Here is a 13139-nt window from a genome sequence, read left to right on the forward strand (position 1 = left end):
CGGCGAAGCCCGGATCCGGGCAATCTGGACTGGACACGGACCTTCGCGGCCGCTCCGGACGCCGCGGGTGCCGGGGCGCGGACGTTCTGGGTCCCGGCTAAGCGCGTCCTGGGCGCCCGGCGGTGCCAGCTCACTCCAGGCTGGGTAGGGCAGGGCAGACCCCGGCGAAGCCCGGATCCGGGCAATCTGGACTGGACAGAGCGAATCCCGGACAGTGCAGAGCCCGGGGAATGCCGGGCGTGGGCTGAGGGGATCCCGGCGCCCTCCCAGCCCTCCGACTTTGGCTCACGAGCTGGGACCGGCCCGGCGTCTCCTCGGCCTCCCCGCGCCCCAGTCACCTGTGGCCTCAGAGCGCCGAATCCGCCGGACCCTCGCTCATTCCCGACCCCGAGCCTGGAGAGGCTTGAGAAAGATTTTTACTGGCCCCTTCCCTGGAGCGCGGAGGCCCCGCCCCCCCCCCCTCACCGCCCAGATGTCTCCGGTCACGGCTCGGAGGACCTCCCTGAGGCCAGGGGCCGAAGGGTCCAGAGAGAGAAGCCCGCCCTAGGGAGCCTTGGGGGCCCCCCAACCCGGTCTTGGGGCTTGGCCCCCGACGCTGCTTGGAGGGAAGGCCGGTGCCCCCACCCTCGGTGAGTCCAGGAGTGGGGGTTCTCAGGGAAGGCGGGGCTGGGGGAGGGAGGGTCCGCTGGGAACGAGGGCACCCTGGGGGCGCTAGGAGGGAGGATGGGTGACTGGAGAGGTCCTCTGGTGAACCAGCCTGGGCAGGCCTGGCTGGGGGGATGGGGGGGGGTGCGGGAGCTACGGCCAGGGTGCCCCGTAGCAGGCTGAGGACTTCTGCTTCTAAAGCAGGGGCTCCCTCCCTTTCCCTCTAGAGGAGGGGCTGTGCTGTAAACCATCTGCCTCCGCCACCCCTCCCCACAAAGAAAAAAAAAAAATCTCCAGCGAGGAAGGGTGCAGGCTGGCGAGAGGAGGGAGGCAGCGGCATTGCCGGCTGGTGCTGCAGCCTGGGAGGGCTGACGCCAGGCTCACTCTCTCCGCAGGGGGCTGCCCTCTTCCAATCCAGCTCCCTCCCCAGAGCTGCCCATATCCGGAGCCCCTTCCACATCTGGAAGACCCTGGCCACCATCCCTCTGCAGGTGTCTGTTGCATCCAGAGACCTCTGCCTTTGCAACTGCCTAGGAGTTGTGAGGGGATCCCTGCTGCCTTCCCCCATCCCAAGGGCATCTCTTACCCTTAGTCCCTGCAGAGTCATCCCCCTGCCTCTGTGTTCAAGCTCAGGCAGAGATCAGCTCTGCATACCCACAGGCACTTCAAGACCTGGAGGCCACTCCTGGGATCCAAGGCCCCTCCCCCTGCCCTCCCGTGTCCTCACCTTGACCCCCTCTGCCAGACTCTGTCTCCCTCTGGGTGTCCCACTCCCCACCCAGAGGCAGAGGAGGTGGGGTGGCAGGGGGCAGGGGCTGGTTGAGGGCCGCCCAGGGCCAGGGTGGGCTGGGGGGCCGTTAAGATGTGGAGCTCTGCCCAGCCGTGGGGGGCTCCGTGGAGGCAGACGCAGCGTGTGCCCAGCTGGGGGGAGTATGGGCAGGCCTGCGGCCACGTGGTAAACGATGAACATTCGGGGCGCCCCGGACCTCGGGCAGCCCAGTGACGACCCCAGCAGTGGTGGTGAGCGGGAGCGGATTCGACAGCGCATGAAGATGGTCATCGGGCAGCTTGAGGGCATCCTTCGCGAGCTCAAGGAGGTGGCCAAGGAGCTGAGGGAGGTAAGTGAGGGATGAGCAGCCACCAGACAGACCCTAAGCCGGCCTTCCTGGGCTTGGCACAAAAATGTACTCACAAATATGTTGGAGTGTGCAAAGCTGTGTGCACATGTGTCACTCTACTGGGGACCTTCTTTCTCCTTGCTCTCCTTTCCCCAAATCTGCTTTGCTAAAAGTCTCATCAGACCCCAAGGCTGGAGGGGCCTTGGTGTTGTAGAGGTTGCTTGAGCAGCATGTCAGTGGGCCTGGAGCTCTGGGTTAGCACCAAGGGCTGCCAAGATGGCCAGTAAGGACTGAATCCTGCGGCAGCTTCTTAGTGGAAGACACCCTTCTGGGACCCAAGCTGACCCTTGACCCCACCATCTGTCTCCCAGACTCTGACCTGGTCACAAGGGGCCCTGAGAGAGTGTGGATGGTTCTGCTGAGGTGATTCCCACTGCTTGAGGCCCAGCTCAAAGCATACCCCCAGAAATCACACAGATACTGAGAAACCTTGATCTTGGAAAAATTTAAGCCGCCTATGTCCTCTTTGTCCTGGGGTAAGAATGGGTCTGGGGGTGCTGTAGTGGATAACAGAGTTCCTTGCATATTGTGGCAGGGGCAGGAATCTTCCCTAAGGGGATGCGTGTCTCCATCCCACCGTTCTAAATATTTTTGCCAAGGCTGAAAAACCACTGAGAAATGCTGGGATGTGTGTGTCCCTCTCTGTCTTTCTAAGTGGAGCCGGGTTTAATTACTGCTTCTCACATCACTGGGGTAATGAGGTACACATGTCCTCAGCCCTGCCCCCTGGGCTGCGTTCGAGTCCAAAATGCATGACCAGCGTTCTGAGCTGCTAGCCTGAATTTGCCCGCTGGGTGCCATTATACCAGCCAGGTGGGCTTTAGGCAAATTTCAACTCCTTGTAACGAGGGCCTCTGCAGAGACGGCAGGGAGAGTGATTGAGCTGGAGTTATGGGCTCAAGCTCTCCATGACTAGCTGTGCAGGAAGGATAGGGGCTCTAGGAAGGCTGAAGAGGTGGGGTGATGGTAGGTACCAACTCCAGGCTGACAGAGTGGCATTGCAGCCTGGCCTGAGAGCCAAGGAGGAGGGGCTGTTTGAAGGGCACTGTGTTCAGAATGGAGTAGGGAATGGGCATAGAGATGCCAGGACAGGAGCTGTCCAGGGTCAGCCTCGTGGAGCCTGCCAGGAAATCCCATCTCAGAAGATGGGAATGACTGTTGCTTTGGGCAGACTGAGGTGGTGGTGCTTCTGCCCATGGACTGGGCTGGCCATAGTCTGGGTTGCACGTCTTTGGACAGTACAATTTGGAGATCAAATGCCAGATGCCCCTGCGCAACCCTTCCTCCTCCAACCTCTTGGGTCCAAGGCACTACAGTTTCCCGCCTGCCCCCACCTTATTTTAAATCAGGGCCATAGGAACTGTCCAGTCTCAGTCTTGGCCAGGGACATGAGACCTATGCCCTGGCAGGTACCCACAAAGAGCCAGGATTGACTCTAAACCTGGGAGTCAACTTTGATACAACTCCCAGCCTTTTCCCAGTTGGGCATCTTCCAGGCATCTGTGTTCCCTCTCCCCCCAAGCATAGCCACCCAGAGCTTGAAGGGATCTCATAGAACAACCCTGTCCATTTACTCTTGAAGAAACTGAGGCCCAGAGAGCAACAGGGGCTTGTCCAAGGTCACACAGCCTACCAGTGGCAGAAGTAAGCCTAGAACTCGGGTTCCTGATGCCTTTTCTGGGGTTTCAGCAGGTGAGCAACTGGGCGATCTCTTTGCATTTTGACAGGAGCCTTCCAGAGATGATCCCTTATGCTCATCTGTGATGCAATAGCTCTAGAATTTATTTGCAGATCTTTTAGATGCCCTCTCCTTCCCTTTCATACTCACCCACTCCCATGTCTCCAATAGCAGAGCTCCAGGTTCATAGGCTATGCAGCCCAGAGGCCTAAGCCAGGACAGAGAAAAATGAGTCCCCTCTCCCCACACACCCTGTAGGCCATGTGCCTCCACCCAAGACTTTGGCAGGTTGCTACGGCAACCAGAGCCTACCCCGTATGCCACTGCCTGCCCGCTGCCAATGGCACCCAGCTGAGGGAGTGGGTAAGCCTCAGAACTCTCTCATCCCCCAGGCAGGGTCTAGACACAGGGTGACAGGCAGAGGGGAGTGTGGAGGAAGGCAGGTGAAGCTCTGGGAGGCCCAAGCAGAAGAAGAGATGCCATCACTGTATTCCTGTGAGATGGGATTTGCCAGAGATGGGGTTACCAAGGGGGGTGCCACACCCTGGTTTGGAGAAAAGGGTTGGAACCTCCCTGCTCTCTGGAACCTGTGGTCTTGGCTCTTGGTTCTCCAAGGGAGCTGTAAAGCTGAATCTGCCTGGCTCTCCTCAGTCTCTTTGTGTAACATTTTTTTTTATCAGGGGCATGGGTAGGCTCAAGGTTGAGAGGCATTCACTTGTTCCCTCACCTCACCCCATGACCTGGGCAGCACCATCTTAGAACCCACCAGCTGGGTTCTTGTCTCAGGCCAAGCACTTAGAAGTAGAGAAGAGAATCACGTACAAGACTGTTGTCGATGGGGGGCTGCACAGATGCTTGGTGAAAGAACAAGGCCAGCGGAGTGGAAGGGCTCAGCTTTATTCCCCTCGGCCATCTTCCTCCTCTGCCTGCTGCTCCCCTTCCCCAGCCCCCTGATGCCACTGATTGTGGCAGACCCTCCTCATCCTCTTGAGCATATGGCCTGAAATTCACTGAAAGATGAGCCACACCAAAGCACTTCCTCCCCAGGTCCTTCAGCCTCAGTTTGCTCATCTCTGAAATTGGGATGTGGTGATTTGCAGTGCACGGTGTGACCTTACAAGGATTTATTAGGGGCTTGGCATACAGTGCGGGGGGTCAACACCTTCTCACACTCCTGGAGGAGTTGGAGTTCCCTCTCCCACACCTCCCTCGCCCTCACAAACCCCTGCTATAGCTCTGCCACTGGCTCCCTGGGCAATGAGCAAGTTCTGTCTCATTGGTGGGGAAAGTCTTTTAAAGGATCAAGTGAGGTGAGGAACATAAAAGTGCTTTGAAAGCTAAAATTGTGCTGCAGAGGGATATGATGGTCAATCATTAATTAGCCCTTATCTCTCCCAGGCTCCCCAATACTCCAGGATGCTGGGCCAGTCCCAGCAGGCTCTTTAAGCTCCTCAAAGTTCTGTAGATCTTAAGTTAGAGATGCAGAACCGCTCAGGGACTATGAGCATAGGCTCTGCAGTTAGATGCCTGTAGTTCACATTTGAACTCCACCCTCTCCCTAGCTATGTGAACTTGCAAAAGTTACTTTACCTCTCTGTGCTTCTGTTTTCCCATCGGCAAAAATGGGGAGACTACATTTTAGGCATCCTCCCCTACCCCTGCCCCAGGGTGGTTGTGAGAATTAAATGAGACATATATAAAGCACTTAGCACAATGAGAGGCACAAAGCTCACTCCGTATCTGTTAGATGTTTTTAATGAATTATTCTAGCACTGGCCTGCTCCTCAGCTCCACGTACGGCCTTGTTTTCTGGAATCACATCAGTTTCTTAGCCATGACCAGGGAGTTCGGGACCACATCCTGGCCCTTAGTTTCTCCTGTAGTCGGCAGTCTCACTCCCTGCCAGTGGGGAAAGCGGATAGAGAGTGACAGGGATGGGGGCAGGAAGGGGGTCTCCAATAAGGTGGCCTTTGAACAGAGACCCCACAGAAGTGAGGATACAAGTCACATGGCTATCTAGGGGAAGAGCATTCCAGGCTGAGGGTGCAGCCAGTGCCAAGGTTTCAGGGAGGAAATGTGCTTGGCATATTCAGGTTCAGTAAGGAAGCCGGAGCAGCTGGAGGGCAGTGAACAAGGAGAAGAGCAGAGGAAAGGTCAAAGAGGGAGCAGGGAGTCAGATTCCATTAAGCCATGCACAGCATGGCACGGAATTTGGATTCGTTCTCAGTGAGAATCCCACACACTCTCCAGGAATCTGCTGATCATGTTTCTGGGTGGGAATCTGCCTCCCCACTGCTCCTCTGTTACTCACCCACCAGAAGCTCCCAAGGGCAGGGTTAAGGGCCCTCGTCCTTAGCCCCCGGGTATTAAGCTTATCTTGAGCAGGTACTTGGCTTCCTCATCCTTGGTTTTCCCCTCCCCGAGGTGTCACTCAACATGGGGGCCCAATAGTGATCCTTGCATTAATACCACCAGTGTCGCCCACATCATCAGTGACTCTTAGGTGGGATATAACTTAAGGGCATAGTTGCCCACTTTGGCCCAAACACCTTAGGAGGATGGAGAGGTTGGCACAACCTTTCCCCACCCTGGGGTGGAAGTGGAGGATCCCCCCACCGGATTTGCCTAGGAAGCAGGCATCCTGGCATTCTGTTACCTGGCCATTCCATTGTGCAGTCCCATCAGCAAGGGGCTTTGTCTGAAGGTGGCAGGGAAAGCCACAGGCCATGCAAGTGTGAGATAAATGTGGCCCAGCCAGGAAGCAGCTGGAGCAGGAGAGGCTGGGGACCACGGAGCTGTGCCAAAGTGGGTCAGCTCCATCACCTGCAGCTCAGCAAGAATTGCGCGGATTTTTTTCTTATTATTTTTGTTCACGCCTTCCTTTCCTCCCTTTTCCCTTTGCCTTCTCCTCCTCCGGACAGATTTACCGAAGCTCCCTGGCCAATTAGGCCACATTGCAGGATGAGAGCCATGAATCATGGTCAGCTCCCTGCCCCTCCAACTCCACAGCCCCCCCAGGAAGATAATAACGTAATCACAGAATTAAAAAATAATCAGTGGTCATAAATAATGCAGAATCCCCAGTTATGTAACCAACTGCCTTGGGGAGCTGGGAGAGAGGGAAGGAGGTGGCAGCTTGTCAGGGGAGGTGAGGTAGGGCAGGTTGGGGGGTGTGGTGGGGGATCCAGGGGTACAGGATGCTGGTTCTGGGACTACAGGTCCTCAGTCCTAGCTCTAGGGCCTTAAGGAACACAGCAAAGCTTCCACTGGAGAGGGGGCTCAGCCAGGGCTGGAGAGAGGGTTGGGGTCTGACAATATGGAATTGTCCAGGACTATAGAACTCTTCCTCAGAAAACAAGCCCCTAGCAGTTTTTTATTATTTGTTTGTTTGTTTGTTTGTTTGTTTTGAGACGGAGTCTCGCTCTGTCACCCAGGCTGAAGTGCAGTAGTGGCGCCATCTCGGCTCACTGCAAGCCCCGCCTCCCGGATTCACGCCATTCTCCTGCCTCAGCCTCCCAAGTAGTTTTTATTAAGCCATCTGTCTCAACTCATCACTCATCCAGTGGCTGTGTTTGCAAAAAGTGCCAATCCCTGTGCCAAGCTGGGGATGTAGCAGTGAGCAAAGAGACCTAGTGCTGCTCCTCATGGGGTTTACTGTCTAGTGGGGAGACAGATATCAACCACATTTTAACATATAGGTGCAAAATTGTAGCAGTGTTAAATATTGGGTAACATTTTAAGGAGAGGTGCAGGGTGCTTTGAGAGCCTTTCATAGGGAACCTGACCTCATCTGGGGATCAGGGAAGGCTTCCTTCTCAAAGTGATGACGGAGTGAGTAGGAAAGGCGGGAGGGCGCATCAGGTGAGGCCCAGAGGCAGAAGTGAGCTCGATGGAGTGTGTAGGGGTGGTGAGGAGGCAGGCCTGGCAGGGTGGAGTCTGCTTGCTGGAGAGGAAAGGGGGTGGGTAGGGAGTTATGTTTGGGAGGCTTAGGAGTTTGGGGAGCACGGAAGGGCTAGAAGCAGAGGGGTAACGTGGTCCTGTTGGCTGATGGGAAAGTTCCCGAGGTGCAGCATGGAGCAAGAGCTGGGAGGAAGTTGCTATCAGTGGGAAGACTAGATGGGTGCAGTTCTTCAGTGAGGGGTGCTAAGGCTGTGACCAGGACAGAGGTTGGGGACACCCCTGGCACGAGGCCTGCAGGTTCTGTCGTAGCCCTCAGTCCTGCCTTTGCTCTCTCTCTAGGGCTCCCTCTTGGTCTCTTCAGAGCAAGTCATTCTTGGTCTTAAGGTGCAATGCTCAGGAGTCAAGACTCGCCCTCTGGTCCCAGCTCAGTTCCTTCCAGTCTCTGAGCCTCATTGTCCCCCTCAGCAAACACATTGAGACAGGTAGATTCAACAGTGCCTGCAGTCCCTTCTGGCTTGGAGGTTGCCTGATTTTGTGATTTTATGGTTCCATTTCTTTCTCCACTCTCTCTCTCCCCCTCTCTTTCCTTCTGTGTATATAATTATTTCCATGCACTCCAAGACAATCCCAAATTACATGTAGGCAAAATGATTATTAAACCTCAGGGAAAAATCACAGATTTCAAGACATCCAAAGCAGAGAGAAAGACTAGGGCCTGCTCCACACCTGCTCTCACCATTGGCCCAGGAAACAAGGCACCAGGGAAGGGCAGTAGGGATTGTGGACTGACCCAGGCCCCCCCCACAGAGAAGCTGCGTACCCTCGGGTACATGGCTTCCCTTTCACATCCTCACTATTTCATTCATCAAGTGGTGTGACCTGTCTCAACTAATAGATTGGGCCAGATTTGCCTGTGGGCCTCATAGCCAGTTGGCTTTTAGAACCTCTTCTGGTTCTGTTCTTTCTGGAGACAGCCCTACTTTGGGCAAAATAGGTATTGTCCATGTGCTAGGTTTTGAAAGGCCCAATGTGTCCCATTATTCTGCCATAGGCACTGGAACTTCTGCCACAGACACTGGACCCACATCAAAGGGTCATTCCTTTGGTACAGAACTAATTCCCACTGCTCTTGGGCCTGGTGCTGAGGCATGATCACATGTTAGCCCCCAACGGTGCATTGTGGATATTGGTAGTCTGCCTTGTTCTATATGCTGTCTAAAGTGCATTAAGTCATTAAATCCTCACGATAGCCCTATCAATTAGGTATTACTAGAATTCTCCTTTGATGATGAGACTTAGGCACAGAGACGTTGAGTAACTTGACCAAGGTCACACAGCTGGTAAGCAGTGAAGCCAGGGTTGGATCCCACGTCTGGCTCCAGAGCCTAGGTTCTTAAGTGTTTAAGTATCTTGACTCTGTGATGTAAAACACATTCATATCTGTTAAATTTTCTTTTTCTTTTTCTTTTTTTTTTTCTTTTTTTTTTTCTTTTGAGACAGAGTCTCTCTCTGTCACCAGGCTGAAGTGCAGTGGCACTATCTCAGCTCACTGCAATCTCCGCATCCCGGGTTCAAGCGATTCCCTGGCCTCGGCCTTCTGAGTAGCTGGGACTACAAACGCACAGCACCACGCCCGCCTAATTTTTTTTTTTTTTTAGTAGAGACAGGGTTTCACCATGTTAGCCAGGATGGTCTCGATCTCCTGACCTCGTGATCTGCCTGCCTCAGCCTCCCGAAGTGCTGGGATTATAGGCATGAGCCAGTGCACCCAGCCCATATCTTGAATTTTCATCACCCTGGGTGAGGAGGGGAGTGTTACTTCCTTTTACAGGACGGGAAATCAAGCCCCAGAAAGGGATAATCATCTGCCTAAGGTCTCTCAGCCAAGAGGTGGCAGACGTGGGACTTGGGAATGCAGGCCTCCCTCTTTCTCTTTCCTCCATCCCCCCAGGTTGGAACCAGAGAGGGGTATACTAATAAAGAAGAGGAAGGGCTTCTTGGGTTGGGGGACTGTTCCAGCCTAAAGGCTTGTGTACGTGTACCCTGCCACGTGTACCCTGGATCTTCCCTGCTGTTGGACCTGAGGCCCAGTGGTGCTCATCCTCACTAAGCATCAGGAGACCCAGCTTCTGGGCCCAGCCTGGCCTCAGCTGACCCTGCGAGGTCACAGCCAAGTCATGCAACTCCAATTCCTAATGGCATTCTGCCCCGCCCGCAGGCAGCAAACTCCACAGCTCTGGCTTGATCAGGGGAGTCTCATTTGAGGGCATAGCTGCCCCAGAGGTGATGGGGCCTCTCCTGAGGCCATCAATGCCTTGAGTTGCTGGTCTTCACCCAGCTTAAATCTCCCAGTGCCCTAAGCTAGTGGTTTTCAAAGCATGTCTCTGGACCAGCAGCAGCAGCACCTGGAGGTATGTTAGGTAGGCACCTTCTCCAGCACCACTCCAGACCTGCAGAACCAGAAACTCTGGGAGTGAGCTGAGGGACACTCAAGTCTGAGGACCCCTACCCTAGGCCAGCGGTCCCACCAGCTCTCAGGTGGAGCTTGGGTTGAGCAAGGGCTTCTGGGAGATAGGAGTTTCTCTGAGGTTCCTTTGGTGCAGGAAGGTATCATCCTGGGAGAAGCACAAGAAGAGGTGGCCTGATTGGAGGGTAGGGCCCTATCCCCACCGCCTGCCCAAGCCCAGCAGTCACAGCAGCATTTCACGATTGTGTGCAGTTTTGCAGGGGGCCACGGAGGGAGATTCTCAGCTTTCCAGGGACTAGCGCCCAACTCCTCATCTGTAAACACAGGAAATAATGATCTCATGGGTGGAGGTGAGCACTCGAAAGTATGGTGCATCGTAGGTGCTCAAAGATGGGAGATGGTGTCATTTTCATCCCCAGTGCTTCTCAGAGCCCTTTTGCTGCCCTTCTCACTGTTATTCATGAAGCTCTCATAAGGTTGACTGGGATTGTCATGCTCACTTGGTGGTCTGAGATTGTCACACCCACTTGGCGGTGAATGAGGTTGAGGTCCAGAGAGGTTCTGTGACCTGCCCAAAGACACACAGAACAATGTCAAAGCTAAGTCTGGAATCCAGATGCCCCGATTCCTCCAGCTCTTCTGGAGGCCTCATCCCACTCCTGTCCTGGGCAATGGCTGAGGGGGCCATCCCTAGGCATCAGCACCCAAGCAGCTTCTCAGAGTCATTCCTATAAACAGAGTCCTAGAATCTCAGACGTGGAAGGAACCTTGGAAGTAAACTAGTTCACCCACCCTCTCTGCATACAGACGGAGCAACTGAGACCTAGAGAGGGAAAATGGTTGACCAGGTCTCCTGCATCCAGCCCCTGACTCCTGACCAAGCAGTCTTCCCACTGGCCCAAACCACTCTGGCCATCACTTTTGTCCTTGCTTTCCTCTCACTTTGGGGCACTCACTACCCCCACTCCTTGCCAAATACCTAGCACATCCCTGGACAGCAGCAGTCCTCAGCAAATGTTTATTGAATTAAGGACTTACTGAGTTAATTAATTAATTGCCTGCTCTGACCCCAGGTGAAGGGCACTGGAGAGGTGCTGGGGGCTGGATTCTGACCTGGATAACTCAGTGTGGATCTCCTGGTCTCCATCACTCTGACTTGGCCTCTGTGCTTTGCTTTCGTTGTTTTTCTGTTTTGTTTTTGGTTGGAATCTTCTCTTGCTCTGTCCCGTCCCTGTGTCTCTGACTGAATCTCCCTCTTTCCCCCACTGTCTTCCTCCCTGATTTATGTGCTGACAGTGGCCACCCAGGAAAGGGAGTGTCCCAAGGCAGAGCCGCCTGTATAGAAGCCGAGGGCTTCACTTTATGCGAGGCAGGCTGCGGTGGAGTGACCTCCACAGCTGAGCTGCCCCCTGAGTGCATTGCACAAGCAGCTCTGGGCCCAGAATAGATAGCTTCTTTATTGCTTATCAAATAATGCTTGCTTTATTCCTTCTCTCAACAAGCCAGGATTGATCTCCACTTGTCAGTGGGCAGGGAAGGGGAAGGAATGAGGAGGCTCCCGGAGATGGAGATGGAGATGGGGGTGGGGTGACCCCGCCGGTGCTGTATACCCGGTGTTCTTGCCCTGATGGATGGTGGAGACCCAGGGGCGACAGTCACCGGCCAGCTGCAAGGACTGGTCCAGGATGCTTTAGAAAGCCCACACAGGGTCTTCCTTGTGATCACTCATATCATTTCCTCTCTGAGGGTGCATGGGCTGCTCAGCTCTTTGTGGAATGCGCTTGCTGGAGGCCCTCAGCCCCTCTGAAATGGTCCCCTCTCAAACTAAGGAAGATTCATCCCTGATCACCGGGGCTGCCCCCAGAGCAGCTGCTGTGTTTGAGAGACGGGTGAGTGCATGGATGGTGTGCAGGGCTGGAAAGCAGTTCCCTCTCCCCCAGGGCACTGAACAAGCTCTGTCCAGTCTGGTCTGATTTGGGCCCTCCACAGGGCAAACCAACCTATGACCTCCAGGCCGGTCACCGTCCTGCAGGCTGTCCCCTGTCCGGTATGCTCACCAGCCAGGGGTTCTACAGGGGCGGGACAGAAACACACTCACACCTGGCTGACGCAGGGACCCGCCTGGCCCCTCTCATCTCCTCTCCCCTCTCCTGGTCAGGTGGTGAGCCAGATCGATAAGCTAACCTCGGACTTCGACTTTGAACTGGAGCCGGACGACTGGACCACAGCCACTGTGAGCAGCACCTCTAGCAGTGACAAGGCGGGCGTGGGTGGCCCCTTTGACCTGGGCCACCTGGACTTCATGACAGCCGATATCCTCTCAGACAGCTGGGAGTTCTGCTCCTTCCTGGATGTCTCTACCCCCTCGGACTCCGTGGACGGTCCTGAGTCGACTCGGCCAGGGGCTGGCCCTGACTACCGCCTCATGAATGGTGGCACGCCCATCCCCAATGGGCCACGAGTGGAGACCCCAGACTCCTCCAGCGAGGAGGCCTTCGGTGCTGGCCCCGCAGTGAAGAGCCAGCTGCCCCAGCGGACCCCAGGGACGCGGGAGAGGGTGCGGTTCAGTGACAAAGTGCTCTACCACGCTCTGTGCTGTGACGATGAAGAGGGGGATGGCGAGCAGGAGGCGGAGGAAGAGGAGGTGGGCTTGCCCCCGGAGCCTGCCCATACAGAGGCCCACGCAGGCCTCCACAAGCCCTCCCCAGCCCCCTACAAGTCACGGCGCTCTCCACTGACCAGCCGCCGCTCAGGCTCTACCTTGGCCCCTGAACAGACTCGAAGGGTCACGAGGAACAGCAGCACCCAGACAGTGTCAGACAAGAGCACACAGACGGTGCTGCCTTATACAGCTACTAGACAGAAAGCCAGGGGGAAAAACTAGGGGCTGGGGAGGGGGCCAGGGCGGTGGGCACATAGAGCTATAAATATATATATATATATATTTAAACAAATGAAGTCATAATAAAATTTTAAAATGCTAAGGATCCGGCCCCACAGGCCCCAAAGCTTTCACAGAGCTCCTCTTAGACACGAAGATGCCCACTGGCCTCCTAGGTCCCAGGAGGTGTGGGCAGGAGTGCCCTTCCTCCCTTCTAATTGCGGGACTCCTGAAGGGGGTGTCTGAAAATATGTAAATCTTATGGGAGGTCTGATCCTCCTCTTGCTAGCCCCTGAACTCTGTGGTGAAGTCTGGCTGCTGGCCAGGGCCATGTCCTAGAGAGGACTCCCCTGCAGGAGGCGGGCTCTAAAGGGAGTGGTGTCCCTTTAA

General features: G+C 55.2%; 1 protein-coding gene across 2 annotated transcripts; it reads left to right on the forward strand.

Annotated features, from left to right (window-relative positions):
- The first annotated feature begins 31 nt into the window (after nt 1-31).
- Nucleotides 32-12855, forward strand: LOC105505185 (chromosome unknown open reading frame, human C15orf59). 2 transcript variants are annotated; one of them, XM_011932960.1, is made up of 3 exons: nt 32-629; nt 1641-1763; nt 12027-12855. In XM_011932960.1, exons 2-3 carry the CDS (start codon nt 1692-1694, stop codon nt 12750-12752), a joined length of 798 nt encoding a protein of 265 aa, XP_011788350.1. In that variant the 5' UTR covers nt 32-629; nt 1641-1691; the 3' UTR covers nt 12753-12855. The 2 variants fall into 2 exon arrangements, with proteins under 2 accessions (XP_011788350.1, XP_011788349.1); XM_011932959.1 differs by lacking the exon at nt 32-629 and having other exon boundaries at nt 1143-1763.
- Nucleotides 12856-13139: the final 284 nt, after the last annotated feature.

The sequence above is a fragment of the Colobus angolensis genome, unplaced genomic scaffold (genome assembly GCF_000951035.1).
Source record: "Colobus angolensis palliatus isolate OR3802 unplaced genomic scaffold, Cang.pa_1.0 Scaffold99, whole genome shotgun sequence".
Lineage (NCBI taxonomy): Eukaryota > Metazoa > Chordata > Mammalia > Primates > Cercopithecidae > Colobus > Colobus angolensis.

What these genes read in the sequence shown, in the direction of transcription:
- LOC105505185 (XM_011932959.1), top strand. Translation starts at nt 1,608, where the DNA reads ATGAACATTCGGGGCGCCCCGGACCTCGGGCAGCCCAGTGACGACCCC. An exon ending in TGGCCAAGGAGCTGAGGGAG is followed by an intron (nt 1,764 to 12,026) that starts GTAAGTGAGGGA and finishes TCTCCTGGTCAG; the next exon opens with GTGGTGAGCCAGATCGATAA.